This window comes from Fusarium graminearum, chromosome 2, assembly GCF_000240135.3.
Source record: "Fusarium graminearum PH-1 chromosome 2, whole genome shotgun sequence".
Classification (NCBI taxonomy): domain Eukaryota; kingdom Fungi; phylum Ascomycota; class Sordariomycetes; order Hypocreales; family Nectriaceae; genus Fusarium; species Fusarium graminearum.
In genome coordinates, this window is record NC_026475.1 from 3,907,003 (window position 1) to 3,921,930 (window position 14,928).

The window sequence follows — 14,928 nt, forward strand, 5'->3', positions numbered from 1 at the left end:
CCAGGAGTTGTGTGATACCTCGATTTAATGATGAACACTGTTACAAAAACAAAGCCGTTTCGCTAATGCTATAAAGTCATCGTCTTGACTGTTGCAAAAGGTTCATACAATGGAGACATCAAGAGTATTTACAATACGGAACCTACTAACAAACCCGCCTACTTGCGCCATTGAACCTGTTGTATCAAATCTTGCTCTTATAAACCTCTTCTGCCTTGATGTCTTTATAAACGGTAGTTTCAAGTTGAACCAAGAGGTCGGTTACCTGGCTCAGTCCTGCCGGGACCAGCTGCATGTACAGCGCTCCACAGACACGGTTTATGGGATCGTACCACTGTTTCTTGATATTAGCGGTTGATCTCTTCTAGCATGCTGTGAAACTGACCCAGTGGACGCTGGGCAAACCAACGCCACCAATGGATCCCTTTGGTCGCTGTCCAGGAATATCATGTAATGCAATGGTACTCCCGACCCCTATGTTCGGTGGGATTTGAGTTGGGTATGCTTTGGTAAGCATCCCGCCGTTTGATAACCGGATCTGTTTCGTTACCACCTCGGACGAGGTGGCTTGTTGCGAAGTGATGAGGCTCAAACTTTGAGGCGTGAGTAGACCATCGTCTTTGAGGAAGAGATGCCACAAGAAAGAATTAAAATCTGGGGGCGTGCTCCAAAGGTCACATCCACCCAAGTCTGTTTCGGGCGTCAAAAGGTATAAATCCGAGCCTATAATGGTTTCGTTCCGAATTACCTGGACAAGAGCTAGATGGCGTGATAAAAGGTCGGATTGCAATACAGGACGAAAGATAGTATTGTAGGCCCCGATCTGACTCCAGATGTTGTTCTTGCAAAACCCCTCAAGGGAGCATTAAGCTGTCACCTCAATCTGTGAATGTTAGAGCCATTCTTTGGACGGGTAGTTGTGGCATGTCATACAATCCGTCCTACCCAGTTGATTCCTGAGCCATACACCCAGCTAGTTCCTGGCTCGAAGAGAAGAGGAGGACAAGGGTCTTCCTATTCAACTTGTAATTCTCCATTCATCCATTAACACTCTTATCAAGCACTTACCAGCGTTTTGAATACCACCCTGTACGGACTGTTGTTGCACTTGGTCCAGAGTCGCAACCACGGAAAGCAAAGTCGACTCTGGGGCCGCGCTGTTGAGGCCTGTGGTGATCGCAATGAGCCACTAGTGGAATGTTGATTATAACAAGAAAGCACATATGCCTATACTCTAGGCACTCTCAGTGTACTGTCATCAGGGTACTGGAAAAGTTGGTCGCTGAAGACATAAGAGTCGAAATCAGTAAGTCAGTTTATGATATTTAGGCAATACGCTTAGTTTATTTATTTTTATGGCCTAAAGCTTAGAAGCCTGTTTTTCTACTACCCACCAGACTGTTACTTAGTAGTCAGGCTTACAGTGGGAGTGGGAGCAGTTTCAATGGTAAACAGACAGATGTGAAGCTTAGTAGTTTATTTGACAATCTGCTCAACTGTATCAAACATTGTAACGAGTAAACGTGGGAAATACAGTACTTATATATACAAAATCGACCAACCTGAACGCCGAACACCAAGAAGCTTCACACATGAGAGAGAGCTTTCGCACGGCAGCCTTGCAACTCGTCCACCGGCCTTCACCTGAGATTCGCGGGTTTCCAGCTCTCTGCTTCTGGCATGATATCTTGCACCAGCTTTGAGTGGAATTGCCAAAATTTCCTATATAAACTTCCAAGTTTCGCGCCTATTGCTGACTTCATAGATCAGTAGGATGGCCCGATTAAGGTCTTCCATAGAACTTGTGCCCGAACAAATTGATCTGGGCAAGGCCTTGTACTGGTAGAAAGCAATGTAGGTATGTAGAAGGATCGGTTGGTATTGACCTGCATCTTGAATCCAGGTTGTCGGTGCGAATAAGAGTCGGTGGAGTAAATGATATGGTACGGCTTCTGGTCACTCAAAACTTCAAACGCGACGCAGACATGTCGGGGGCGCTGCGCAATCATACGCTCGTGTTTAGTTACAAAAGATGAACTCTTGGGTAGAGGTGACAGACGTATGGGTGACATCTTGAGTGACCTTGATCCCGATACTGGCCGAGATACCGCCATCACTGAAGGCGACTCAGCGAACTCGCCATTGTCTTGGATAACTGGCCAGAAAGATGAAGAAGACGGTGTTGGTGAGAGAATCTGAGTTTGAACCAACAGGGGAGGCAAAGGAACCAGATGGTAGATGTGGCTACAGTGCTATGCACATGAATATGCATTGGTTTTTGTTTCGTCCTTGACAATTCTGTTTGGCCGACGCGCTTCTGCTAACATCACTTGGTTTGTAAGATGAACCGTCAGTCTCGGCATCATCGTTACTGAGACTCTCAGGCTCGATATTATCTGAGACCTCCTGACAGTCGTCTGAATGTCGAGAGTAGTGACCCAGATGGGGTGAGCGATGAGCTCCGTAGACACAATCGTTAAACAATGGTTATCTGATACAGGAAATTGGTTTTATAATGTACCATACCTAAATGAAGATGTTCTTCATGAACAGGACTGTGCTGTGTGTTCCATTGGGGCTTTCAGAAATCCACCTTTTGCCTCATAAAGACAGAGAGGTCTGACATCCCTTGTATTAAAGCAGTAATACGCTCACAAAAACCAGACTTCCTAACGCCGCCGCTATGGGCCCAGAACGATGATTCCTCAAAGCTGGGCAGGTATATATAGTGTCAAGTTGTCATAGGTAAGATGTAGCAGTATCCTAACTAGCGCGAAGAGGGTTATGGGAGTCTTCAGACCAAGGCAATTAGAGGTATCCTGGGCGAGGAGGGCCAGGAAAGGAGGAAATATATAGACAAGACTGCTTTTGCAGGAATGTCACTTTCTTTCCAAGTCCTTGACGTAGAAGAGGATAGATCACCTCGTTCATCCCGGTGTTTCTCGTCCTGACTGAGACCCAGATCGTAATTGACGCGGCCTGATTGTCGTTTGGGGTACCGCGATGAAGATTGGCGGGGAACGGTTACAGGTGGGAGCACAGCCAACGATGGTGTTGCCGATGACAATTGGTCCCTAGGCGCGTTCCTTTCTTCACGGGTCTTTTGAAAGACTTGAGTCGGTTAGAATGTATATATACTTGGATGGTGGTGAAGTTAGCTCACAATAGAGTCTATATAGAATAAAGCCGACTTGAATGAAGGATAGAGAAGGGAAGATGATGAGGGGAGATTTTGAGGGAAAAGGTAAAGATTAAATAGTTGGGAGATCTGAAGTCCAGGTATCCCACTCTGCTCGGTGACAGGCTGTTTGTTGAAGTGAGATAACTGGTTGGAAGTGATGGTGTTGTTTATGAACATCGCTTGTTCAAATATGGACTACTGTTGCTCGCATAATAGAGAGCAGAATTGGAGGCCAGATTGTCATGCTTGCATCCAAAGCGACTATAGAAACATGGAGAACTAGTTTTTGTCACCTGGAGCAAATGGTGTATCATGCCTAATAACTATTGATTGCGTTGAGTCTGTGTCTTGACATACTAGAATCACAATGGAAAACAACGAGCATTTGCTACAGGACAAAGATCGACTAGAAAGGCAATCATTACTGTAAATTAAGGTTCCCGTTCTGATTGTATTCTCAGGTATCTATGTGGATTGGACAAGCGTAGAGGCCGCCTGAATATACAGTACCCTCTCAGTCTGCTGTTTCTGCATGATTCTCCCAAACATACCTACACTGTCCAGCTTGGTCTTATACCTGTGAAGGTATTCCACATCAAATCCCGTACGGAACCATGATGTCTGAAACTGCTTTCGTTCCGAGGATGACCACATGGCTCTCGATGAGGCTCTCCCGGCACTCCCCGTTCCATATGAGATCTCATTGGGAATAAGAGACGAAAGTATTAGAGTAGTTTATGCTTCTTAGACCAGACTTTAGAGTTGTTTATCTATGTATCCTAAAACTTAGAGGCTAAAATTTGTATTGCCTGCTAGAGGGGTGTGTCAGGGAATGCGCAAAGCTGGAGGAGTTAGTCAGAAATAGCCTCCGTGTGTCTTCCCATACTTGTAATGCTTGGGGAAACAAATGGTACAAACATAAAAGATTTGAGACTTAGTTTATAATAGTGTAAGTTGTCTTCATTCTATTTTCCATGCTCTCAGCAATCGATTCCCGATGACATGATCGAAACTGGACGAGTCACTGTCGTAACGTAAGACTTGGGGAACTCGCGTTTCTTGGAGAATTTTTGATGTCATGGCATTGCTACGTATGATCTCGTAAATTGTCTCGCCCACTTCAATACGTCTATCAATAGTAGACAGCGGTCCTTTCCTTAGCTCCGGGACGGCTTCAACTTGCGAGTTCCCGGACCAAGACACCCCTTGACGTTACAAGTTCTCGATATCAACTAGCCACAATAAAGGATCTGTACATAAACATCCGATAAATCGCCGTGGCAAGTACTACTAATAAAAACTTATACCAATCGGGGATATCAACGGCTTTGGAGTCGGGCCTCAATGGAGGTCATCCTGGGAATGCAGCTCCAACACGACCGGCAACAATGCTTATTGGACATCAACTGTACCAGAATTCGTTGAAAGCGGAGAATGTACCAAGAAGCATAGACGACCCTTATTAAAAGGACCGTCGTTTTCCGTCATGGTGATACATGCTCAGACCCCCGTGAGATCCCGATGCTATGATGTGCTTCGCGTCTATCACTCCTCATCACATTTACAAGATATGCCTCGCAAGGCTCATCGATCCATGATCCCTTTTTTGTTCGCAGCTGATGATAAGGATTGCGATCTGCGTTGTAACGGTCCGGATAGACTGACCGTGAAACTGCTAAATGAGACGATACTTGCCTAGCTGAGAAGTCTGACCCGGGGCTCTCTTACAGCAAATAGGCGAAGATGGATGACTATCTGAACACAAATGATATCATTGTCTCTCTGTCACAATTCCGATAGGCTCTTATTTGGGGACTTTACGATAGTCGAACCGTTTGTTTACACATCCGATATTTCTTCACACTAACATATCGACGATCTTGGCGTGTGTTGTCTTCGGGCACCAAGAATAACTAGATATGCACCGAACAATGCACTAGAAAAAGTCAACCCCCTGTAAGTTGAGCTGCAGAGTGCTCCTCGTGGAAGATCTGCAGGGTCAAAACAAAGAACCGGGCATGGCCGAGACTATGGTGAATTAGTTGTCCTTGGCAAGAGCAAAAAAAGGCGAATTATCTTCGGCGATGGTACGAAACTGTCTATGCACAGATAATGAGCTTGATCGATAATATCTCGGTCTGCTAGACTGATGTATCAAGTATCTGGAGTGCATGCCCCCGGATAACCCGCGGGAATTTATTGGGGGGAAGAAGAAAAGTATGGAGTGTCCCATGGGGACTTTGTGTTGTGTCAGTTTATTGTACGTAAAAGTCATGGGGAAATCGATGGAAATTACGTGTGGTTACCCATTCCATTGTTTGAGTTGCCTTTGCAATGCTATGCTGTGGCTATGTGGCCAAGGAATCGGACCGGGTCCCCAGAATATATCCTGCAAGACCCCATTCAAGGGTCAAAGAGCATCAGGCTAATGTTTATTCCTGCTGTCATTTGGACATATCACGGGTCGGAGTACAACATGGTATTGTATCACCATATTCAACACCCCACGCGCGACGTGCATATCACCAGTTTCTTCTAGAAAACGACTAGAAATACGTTGGTCAGAGGCAAAGAAGCGTGCGTGTCAGGGTTTAGGGGGATGACGACATGCAACAGGGGTTAATTTCCGTATTCTCTTGGAAGAGACACAAATGGGAGAATCCGACTGGATGAGGCGCTTTCTCAGCTAACTCTTGACAAGTGAATGAGAACTTGTATTGACTCGTAATTTGGAACGTTCTGTGGAACGATACTCAACGGCTTTAACATGAACTTTATGCTGTATGGTTATTGGATAACATCCCTGATCCTGTCCCTTCTCCAAAACTCTCTCCAAATTTCCCCAAAGGGCATCAGCATGATCCATCATCAGACAAACAATTCCGCGTTTTTTCAAAGCGTACTAAGACAGAGTCAAGGGCTTTCCGCTCCCGCGGTCAACTACCGTTATGATCCTCAAGACTACAGAGTATTGACCGTAAAAAAGGGAAATAAAGCGGAATAAAGGCCCAGAAGGAGCAAGAAAAAAGGCGTCTTCTCCACTCCCGGATCTCCGTCCTAGACCTGGTCCTTGCCCTGAACGTGTCGAAAGACTTTAAACCTCTCTCGGTAACGCGCCCGTCAGCCTCGAATTCGGAGGGATGGAAAAAAAAAGTTTTGAAACTAGGTTGTAAAGATACTAGTAGCATAATTGCCTCTTTTGGACTCTGCTCAGGCCAAGCATTGGAGGAGAACCACAATTAAAAAGAGGCGAACTACAATGAGAAGAGACAGAACCCTTTGGATCATGTTGCTGTTGGTACCATGATGTTGATCATTTGTTCATGATGGATGTTGGTTAAACTACCGACAGATGATGACATCCCCCATAGACATAGACATACGCAGCCCAATGGATACTCTGACCAGCTCATCGGGATCCGCCTCTCACGTTTGACAAGACATTATGTACAGCATGTTAGCAAATGGAAAGGAACAAAAGATAAAAAACGGCCCGGAAAGGAGGTTGCAGTATCAAACATGGATGATGAGCTTCTAGCGTGTTTCCACCACTCGTCCCCAGCTTTTCAACGACACCCAATTGGCATCATGCAGAATACCTAACAGAAATGTCAATTCCTTTTCCAATAAGTAGACAGAGACAGATACGATGGATGGATACCGTGGAGACCCACCATGTAATCCCTCACAACGGGGTGGAGAGAGAGAGAAAGGTCCCTCATCCCACATGCATTTTTGGTGTGTAAGGGTTTCCTCTCTACCTTTTTCATCATGATAGATACTTTGTCTCGGGGAACTGTATCAAGACTCCAAAAGGAGAAAAAAACAAGAGTTCCATTATCCACAAATGAGGGGGATGGTTGTGATGATCACCAGCACTAACTGAAAAGTCTCTGACAACTAACTACAAGTCAAGCAAGGCACCAAGTTTTGCCGCCGATGTAAGAGAAAGAGGGTCACCCCAGAAAAAGTCCAAGGCTGGTCTAGTCCGACTTGTAATCTTCGCTGCTAACACACCCCCTGTCATCTAGCATGGGTAGTCTCTTATACCTCCGATAATACTACTTACTGATGGCAACGCTCACTATCTCTCATGTGGAACTGTGAGTTGAACAAAGCTGGAGCACCGGCCACGCGCTTTTAGGGAAAGAAAACGCGGAGCTTAATGAGGGAATTCCGAAGTGATTGCTTATCTGACCATTGTTGGTTTAGTCGTTTTGTTGCTCTGTTGGACTTATATAATTCTCTTTCCATCTGCTCTCGAATTACACTTCATTGTCCTCTCCCATCTCTCTCTCCTTCCCTCTCCTCCTCCTCTTATAGCCTCTTGAATCATTATAAACTCTTTACTGCTCTCTTGAAATATCTCTGTGTATCACCACCCCAAGCGAGCCAACTTTCATCTGATATACCCAACCACATATATACACACACTTATACACACTCGCCCATTATGTCTTCATATCCACAAGACGCACACAACGACATCTACCCTTCGGATCAGGGCAATGACTCCAGCAAGACAAACAGCAAGGAGAAGATGCCTCTCGACAACGAGAAGGGTCATATCGATGACCTCCAGTCTGCTCACAACGTCCCCGTAGTCGAGAACGGCTTCGGTGGAGGCGAGGGCGCAAAGAACTTTCGCAATATGACAAAATGGGACACAACTTTTGCCTTGCTCACGAACCAAGTGGGCCTTGGTGTTCTGTCCCTGCCCAGCGTCCTGAAGACCATGGGAATCATCCCTGGATTGATAGCTATTATTGGCATAGGTTTACTTTCTTGGTATACAGCCTACGTCCTAAAACAGTTCTTTGGTCGACATCAACACGTCATGAACGTGGTGGACATGACCAAGGTTGTTGGTGGACGTCCGCTGAGTATCATCTCGGGTTTGGGCCTCCTCGTGCAGGTTATCATGACAGCTGCTTCAGCGAGTGTTACACTCTCAATCGCCTTTAATACCATCTCCAGTCACTCTCTCTGCACGGTGGGCTACATCGGAATCGCTTGCCTATGCTGCTGGGTCCTCTGCGCGCCACGAACCTCCAAGTTCGTCTCCCAGTCGGGTATCCCCTGCATGGTCTCCGTCATTGCTGCTTCCATCCTCGTCATGGTCTCGCTAGGAGTCAAGAATCCCACTGCTGCGCCCGCAGACTGGCACAAGGAGATCAAGGTGGTGGCCAACCCCGACTTCCGATCCGGCCTCAACGCCTGCCTCAAGATCTGCTACGCTTACTCAGGCAACATCAACTTTGTCACTTATATGGCTGAGATGATTGACCCTGTCAAGGACTTTGGCTTTGCCCTGGCTTGGTTGGAGTGCGTCTCAATTGCCTTCTACGTGATCGTGGCTATCGCCATCTACTGCCTTGCTGGAGAGTACACCGTCTCGCCCGCTCTTGGCTCAGCCCCCGAGCTCATCGCCAAGATTGCCTACGGTATCGTGCTCCCTGCCATCTTCTCGACGGGACTTGCCTTTGGCCACACTGGTATCAAGTACGTGTACGTCCAGGTGATGAAGCACTTCAAGCTCCAGAGCGAGATGACTACCAACAATGTGCGCTCTTGGTCCATCTGGATGACCATTGTGACCGTCTTCTGGGTCCTCTGCTTCATCCTCTCCAACGCCATCCCCGTCTTTGACTCCATCCTGTCCATCGCCTCGGCTACGACCATCTCGTGGTTCACCTTTGGCTTTAGCGGTATCTTTTGGTTCCACATGAACTGGAACCAGCTCTTCTCCAGCCCCAAGAACATCATGCTGTTCTGCCTCAACAGCTTCCTTATTGGAATCTCGCTGTTTATGAACGCTGCTGGTTTGTGGTCGTCCATCACTGAGCTGTTGGACCTGTTTGCCAACTCTTCCAGTTCCATTCAGGGCGTCTTCTCTTGTGGTAGCAACTCCATCTTCTGAGCAGGTCTCATCTCGTGTAAAGTCTCCAGTTATTTTCCGTTAGTTTTTAGACAGCATAGCATGAATGAATCAGTTTTTCACTCTTTGTAAGAGTATTACGTTTGTCTCCTGAGTGTTAGTCCATCCTTGTATGCGTGTGTCATTCCGCCGAGTTGCTTGAAACTGTTGCATAAGAGAAATCATGATGGTCCCTCTGTGAGCCAGTTGAATTGGTAAACAGGCACCGGAGGCTCCGAGGGTGAGGTCTTGGCAGTAATTCCAAGACACAACAAGCCTTGAGCCAAGACGAGCATTGACAAAGAATGGAGATATTATATCCACAAACCGGCCGATATGTTTTGACGAACCGGGCCGGTTCTCTGTAAGCTGGATATACCGAGCCAAACCGACCGGCAGTGGATCGACGTTGACAAAAGGTTTGCTAATGCCTGTCCATCCTTACCTGATGCGTTTGCCAGGGCCAGGGTAAGAGATTGATAGTGGGCTTGTCGCCAAGCCACCCGCTGGGATGGCTTTCCAGTGCGAGTGGGGACTGCGGATAGCGCACAACTTTGCTAGAACCGCATGCGTGCGGCTCTTTTCAGGGCATGTTTAGCCTGCTGGTCTCTGACTGCGAGGCTGACTGAGCTGGCCAAAATAGGTGTCGTGCAGGTCTGACTCGTTGAAAGCTGAGACCATGCCGCTCACAATTAGATCCACGACTCGTTGACAACTGCCCTATCGAATGCGAGATTGAGCACAAGGAGCTTTGATCTTTGTCTCATCAGAACTGAGCCGATAAACTCCGACATTCATTGCTGATCGTCGGTTTCATCATGACTGCGCCATCAAATGCCTGTGACTGTCCAGAGTTGTCGATAGCAGCCATATCTTATCGCGACACTCTCATAGTCATTGTCGAGGCTCAAGCTGTCGATCAGCAACCAGTCCCGATAAGACCTTGGCGATAGATAAAAAATATCTTGGTGTTGAGGCTCTGTGGAAGTCAATTGCCGATGAGACGATCAACGATCAACGATCAACATCCTAGAAAACAAAAATGGCTGATGATATGCACAAGAGGAATCACTGCAAATGGTGAAAAAACACCACGATTCAACTCGCTTGATACATTTCCAACTCAGATTCCCTACGTCTCAGTGGCCATCAAGCTCAATATATATAACTTTCTACCAAGAGCCCGCACAACACCACGTCGGCGCATTTCTTCTTGAGCCGGGCCGCATACAGGGTACTGTCCGCCACAATGAGCACGCCAAAACCCATCTGCTTGCAACATTACAAGTCCTGTCTCTTGTTCCTGTCACCATCCAACTTGCGAGTCCCACTTGCATGTCCCCGGCGAGTCCACTCTTTTCCGGTCCATTCCATCCTCCAAAAGCTCGCCATATGGCCTGTGGTTGGCCTCTTGCTTTATGCCGTTGGAGTGCGCGGCTCATACATCTCATGAGGCTCTGTCGGAACTCGTCGCATGTCTATTTCCATTAGCCCATCGATTGTATCAAACCCAGTCGTTAACGCCATGGTAGGCTCCGCCATCATTTCACTTTGACGTCTTTTTTGTTCTTTCTCGTCTTGAATCGTTTCATTTGTGTGGAATGGCCTCTTTCTATTCCGGTTCTCTTGTCAAACGCATCGGCTTGTTTGTAAATGTACAATTCCGGCCCGGCCCTGTCTGTACCCGGGATTTGAATTCGGTCTCTTTGTCTTTCTCTAGTTGCTTCGTGCACCACCCTTCGACTCCCTCAACTCGTCCATCTTGGCGACTCGCTTCTTGAACTCGACGTATTGGCACTTCTCGTAGCTGTGTCGCTCATCCTAGTCAACCCCCTATGTGTAAGCATGTTTCGTCTATTGATATCTCGGCAATGATCGGCTTTTGTGTTTGGGTCGGTCGGTCGAGCTTGGTTGGGCTGAGCACGTTCGGTGCAGGCGCTTGGGACTCGACTCGGGCTTGCTCTAGATAATGATTGTTGACTTACGGAGCACTTCCAAGGGGCATACCAGGTATCCCGACGGCACTTGTTGAGGGGAATCAGAAGGTGGGCGCAGCTGTCTCGGTAGGCCAGAGGGAGTTTGGCATCGCGCATCTCCTCGCGGGTCGCTTCTGCTCAGGAAGTCAGCGGTCGAGGTTCGGGTGGTGAAATATCTGCTGGAGATTAATTTAGAGGTCGGTACGTACGCCGCGGCTCAGTGATTGCGTCGGAACCCATGGTTGCGGATTCAATTGAGCTTCGTAAGGTGAGGTTGTCGTAGATTGGTAGAGCTGTCGTGAGATGCTCTCTCGGTTCAAGGTCGGCAGCATCTTGGTTTGTGCCTTGTATTTCCGGCATCAATCATTTTCAGCCAATGGATGTCTATGAATTACCACGCCAAATTCACATCACCAAGAAGGTTGTCTTTAACAATTCATATTAATTATTCTAATCTCTCGTTCTATTGTCAGATTACTCACTGGTATGTTTGAAGCATAGAGCTATTATTTTACAATAATGGTTCAGGATGATCGCAACTTGAGCTTCAACTGCCAACGGACAAAAGGTGGGGCCGGACCACTACCGGCTCCAGACTCTACTCACCTGCACACCTAGGTGAAGAGATAATAAATGATGCAACTGGGGAATAACATCATTAATCCGGGGTTACTTCTTTGGACGTTACACATATCGATGTGCATTCACGATACCTTATCCTTCTTTCTACTTTCACTCACACCAAACTCAGATATCAAGTGATTAACCTGGCAAAACACCATTTGATCAACAACTAAACTCACAATTTATGCGAATATCATGATAATACCAGTATTCATACAAGATGCATGACATCTGCAATACGCTTCACCTAGGCATTATTTTTTGCCATCTGCCTACCTAGCAGGTAACAGAAACGTTAGCCTCCCAAGTCTTGGGGTACAAGAATAAGTAGTCTAAGAAGTATGGTCTAAATAGCATAAAATAACCTACTAATTTCGTCTCTTATGCTTCCAGCAGCCAGTTCTCCTGGTACTCTGAGGCCTACGAGTCTCGATCATGGACTCTCCATTGTAAAATACAGCAGGCCTGCTTCAAGTCCAATGATGCCACTCGAGACCCTCACGATACTCATACCCAACTTGCGGCCCCTCAGCATCGACCAAATATCCCTCTTCGCAGCGATCAAACCGGACCTTGACCTGCTCCTCATAGAAGCTATCAAACTTGCCCGTAAGAGCGCCTTTGAGATTCGCTACTTTACCATCAGGGTGGATGGTCTTCCAGGGCTCTATGCACGTGTTTCCCTTGCAGGACTTCAACACGAGCATCAAAGCATCGAGACGGTTGATGACCTGCTGGACGGTAGTTCCCAGGAATTCCTTGTCTGCAGTCGCTTTACTGTCCAGGGGGAAGAGGTTGTTCAGTTGTCCTGGATCCGTCTTCCAAGAGGTAAGTGTGAGTCTCCGACGAGAGTAGAGCCAAACATACCTTGACATCGTAGAGCTCGTGCGCGTTATTACACCAAGCCGAGTAGTAAAGATCATAGTCTTCATGTACTATTCTTACACCCTTGTACGTGTTGTTGTGTACCTGGAGCAGGCCCTTTCCATCTAGAACAATCAGATTAGTAATCGCAACTGAGTCTTTCGGTCCATACGTACCAAAACCACCAAAGCCGCCCTCAGCGATTGCAACACCCCAGAACTCAACAGCGACATGCTCGTGTCGCTTTCCCTCCTCGTAATCCAGCACCGGAATGGGAGTACCGTCAAAATCATGTCTCAGCTCAACACCTGCAAGCTTGAGAATGGTAGGCGCGAGGTCGATGTGAGTCGTCACTGTCTTCTCCACAGCACCGGAAGAAATGCCTGGACCTCTGATAAAAAGGGGCACACGAATGTCCTCCTCAAAACCACACTCCTTGCCAGGAGGTAGTCGGTGCTGGCCAAGGTGATATCCGTTGTCGGAGCTATAGATGATGTACGTATCATCGAGCAGACCAGCGTCTTCCAGCTGCTGAGTGACCTGCTCCACAATCTCGTCGACGCCTTGGAGGGCTTGAAGACGTGCGCGATAGTAATTATCGAGGTGTGATACAGATGATTCGTTGAACTGCTTGAGTTCCTTGATCCAGCTCACTCCGCTGGGCTGTGTATTGTGAGCGATGGTCCCCGAACGACCTCAACAGCACTTACGGAATCTGGATTGAAGTTTTCAGTCCGTGGTACTTTCACCCCTTCAAAGAGATGCGAGTGTCTCTCTGCAGGGATAGGTATTGTCATACCACTCCCAGCTACCCGATCGACGCTGATATCCGAGTGCGGTGCAATAGGAGCGATGGCAACAAAGAACGGATTGTTTGAGTCAATCGCTTCTTTCAGAAGGTCATGCGAATACTTAGCAATCAGATCTGAAGTATGCTCTCCCTTATGATAGACGGGGGCCTCCTGATTGTGCTGGTAGATCGGATTCAAGTAGTCGTAAGTTCCAGGGTCGAGAAGAAAGTTGGTTCCAGTCCACCCTGCTGGATAAGGCGAATTGTAATTATTGACTGTGTGGGAATTGAAAAGTTTCCCGGTGTAATAAGTCTTGTAGCCCGCTTCGCGCAACCAAACGGGTAGATAGTTCTCGTTAAGACCCTGGGAGACAAACTTGGGATAGCCACCTGTTCGATCAGATTTGCCTCTTTCAATAACGATGTCTCGGAAATGTTTGCTTACCATATGGCGGGCTTACATCAGTCACATTTGTTGAATGAGGTTGCTTGCCTGTCCAAAGTGACACACGGGCTGGACAGCAGATGGCCGTGGTGGTGAAGTGGTTGATGAATGAGGCGCCTTTGTCGATGATGTTCTCTTTCAACTTTGGCATATATGAGACTGAGTCTAAGACAGAGTCTTGATCATCAGTAAGGATGAAGACGATGTTCTTCTTCTTGCCATGGGCGGTATCATTGATCAGGGCTTTTTGATCATTGCTAACCACAGCTCCCATACACTGGGCAGATAGTGAGCTTGCCAACAGTATCGGATTGATCCAATTTGAAGAACGCATATTGAGGAACTATGACTGTGTCAATTGTATAGATACCTTTGACCTCAGTTGATGTGAGTACTATTCTACGACAATCATCTGTTATTTATAACAATCACATAGAGTTACAACGCTTTCTAACTTAACCCTCAGTGGATTGAACAAGTTAGCCACTGAGAGCATAAGAGACGAATTTAGACAGTCAGTTTACACTGTTCAGACCAGACTCGTTGGCTGTTTATTTCTGCACTTCGAAGCTTAGATGCCACCTCTTTCTGGTACCTGCCAGTTAACGTCACCCTCAATGATGTAGTGAGATATGGTGAATTGCAAGGTTTCCATGGCGTCAGTTCTTAGGGGATCAGATAAATTATCCGCTGGGAATATGAGGGATGAAATTAGTAAGACACTTTCTGCTACTTTAGACTCTACTTGTTAGAGTATTTATTTTTGTACCTGAAAGCTTAGAGATCAACTTTTCTGTCAGTGTTGTGTGTGCATATATCTTGAGATGAGGTATGATGAAGTACCAGGTTCCCATGGCGTCAGCGTTAGTGCGTGTGTGTATTTTGCACCAAAGCACTAACTTCCCCACCATTTTGAGATAACAGCGATACATCGTACATAGGAAGCTAGTCAGATTGTGTGCATCAATGGACGGAGAATTTATTGGCAATTGTACTACTTGTTTGTAGGTGTATTGATTGTCCTAGCATCGTAGTGGCTGTTGTTTGTGGCGAACAGGCAGAGGTAGCAATAGCTTCAGCTTAGCCGAGGTAGTACCAAGAGAGATAAATTAACTTCAATATAATACTATA

The 14,928-nt window shown here is 46.9% G+C and overlaps 4 protein-coding genes across 4 annotated transcripts; 1 reads left to right on the plus strand and 3 right to left on the minus strand.

Moving 5' to 3' along the window:
* Window positions 1-364: 364 nt before the first annotated feature.
* On the minus strand, window positions 365-2,072 carry FGSG_04469 (uncharacterized protein; the record flags this gene model as incomplete). Its single annotated transcript, XM_011322826.1, has 4 exons — window positions 365-723; window positions 1,069-1,189; window positions 1,423-1,467; window positions 1,887-2,072. The coding sequence occupies 4 exons, from the start codon at window positions 2,070-2,072 to the stop codon at window positions 365-367; spliced, it is 711 nt and encodes a 236-aa protein (XP_011321128.1).
* Window positions 2,073-7,634: 5,562 nt separating this feature from the next.
* FGSG_04468 (uncharacterized protein) lies at window positions 7,635-9,117 on the plus strand (the record flags this gene model as incomplete). Its single annotated transcript, XM_011322827.1, has 1 exon — window positions 7,635-9,117. The coding sequence occupies one exon, from the start codon at window positions 7,635-7,637 to the stop codon at window positions 9,099-9,101; it is 1,467 nt and encodes a 488-aa protein (XP_011321129.1). The 3' UTR covers window positions 9,102-9,117.
* A 1,540-nt stretch (window positions 9,118-10,657) lies between these two features.
* FGSG_12250 (uncharacterized protein) lies at window positions 10,658-11,337 on the minus strand. Its single transcript, XM_011322828.1, has 3 exons — window positions 11,284-11,337; window positions 11,084-11,208; window positions 10,658-10,919 (listed from the first exon to the last, which is right to left on the minus strand). Exons 1-3 carry the CDS (start codon window positions 11,312-11,314, stop codon window positions 10,815-10,817), a joined length of 261 nt encoding a protein of 86 aa, XP_011321130.1. The 5' UTR covers window positions 11,315-11,337; the 3' UTR covers window positions 10,658-10,814.
* Window positions 11,338-12,168: 831 nt separating this feature from the next.
* On the minus strand, window positions 12,169-14,131 carry FGSG_12251 (uncharacterized protein; the record flags this gene model as incomplete). Its single annotated transcript, XM_011322829.1, has 5 exons — window positions 12,169-12,516; window positions 12,566-12,687; window positions 12,739-13,225; window positions 13,273-13,742; window positions 13,798-14,131. The coding sequence occupies 5 exons, from the start codon at window positions 14,129-14,131 to the stop codon at window positions 12,169-12,171; spliced, it is 1,761 nt and encodes a 586-aa protein (XP_011321131.1).
* Window positions 14,132-14,928: the final 797 nt, after the last annotated feature.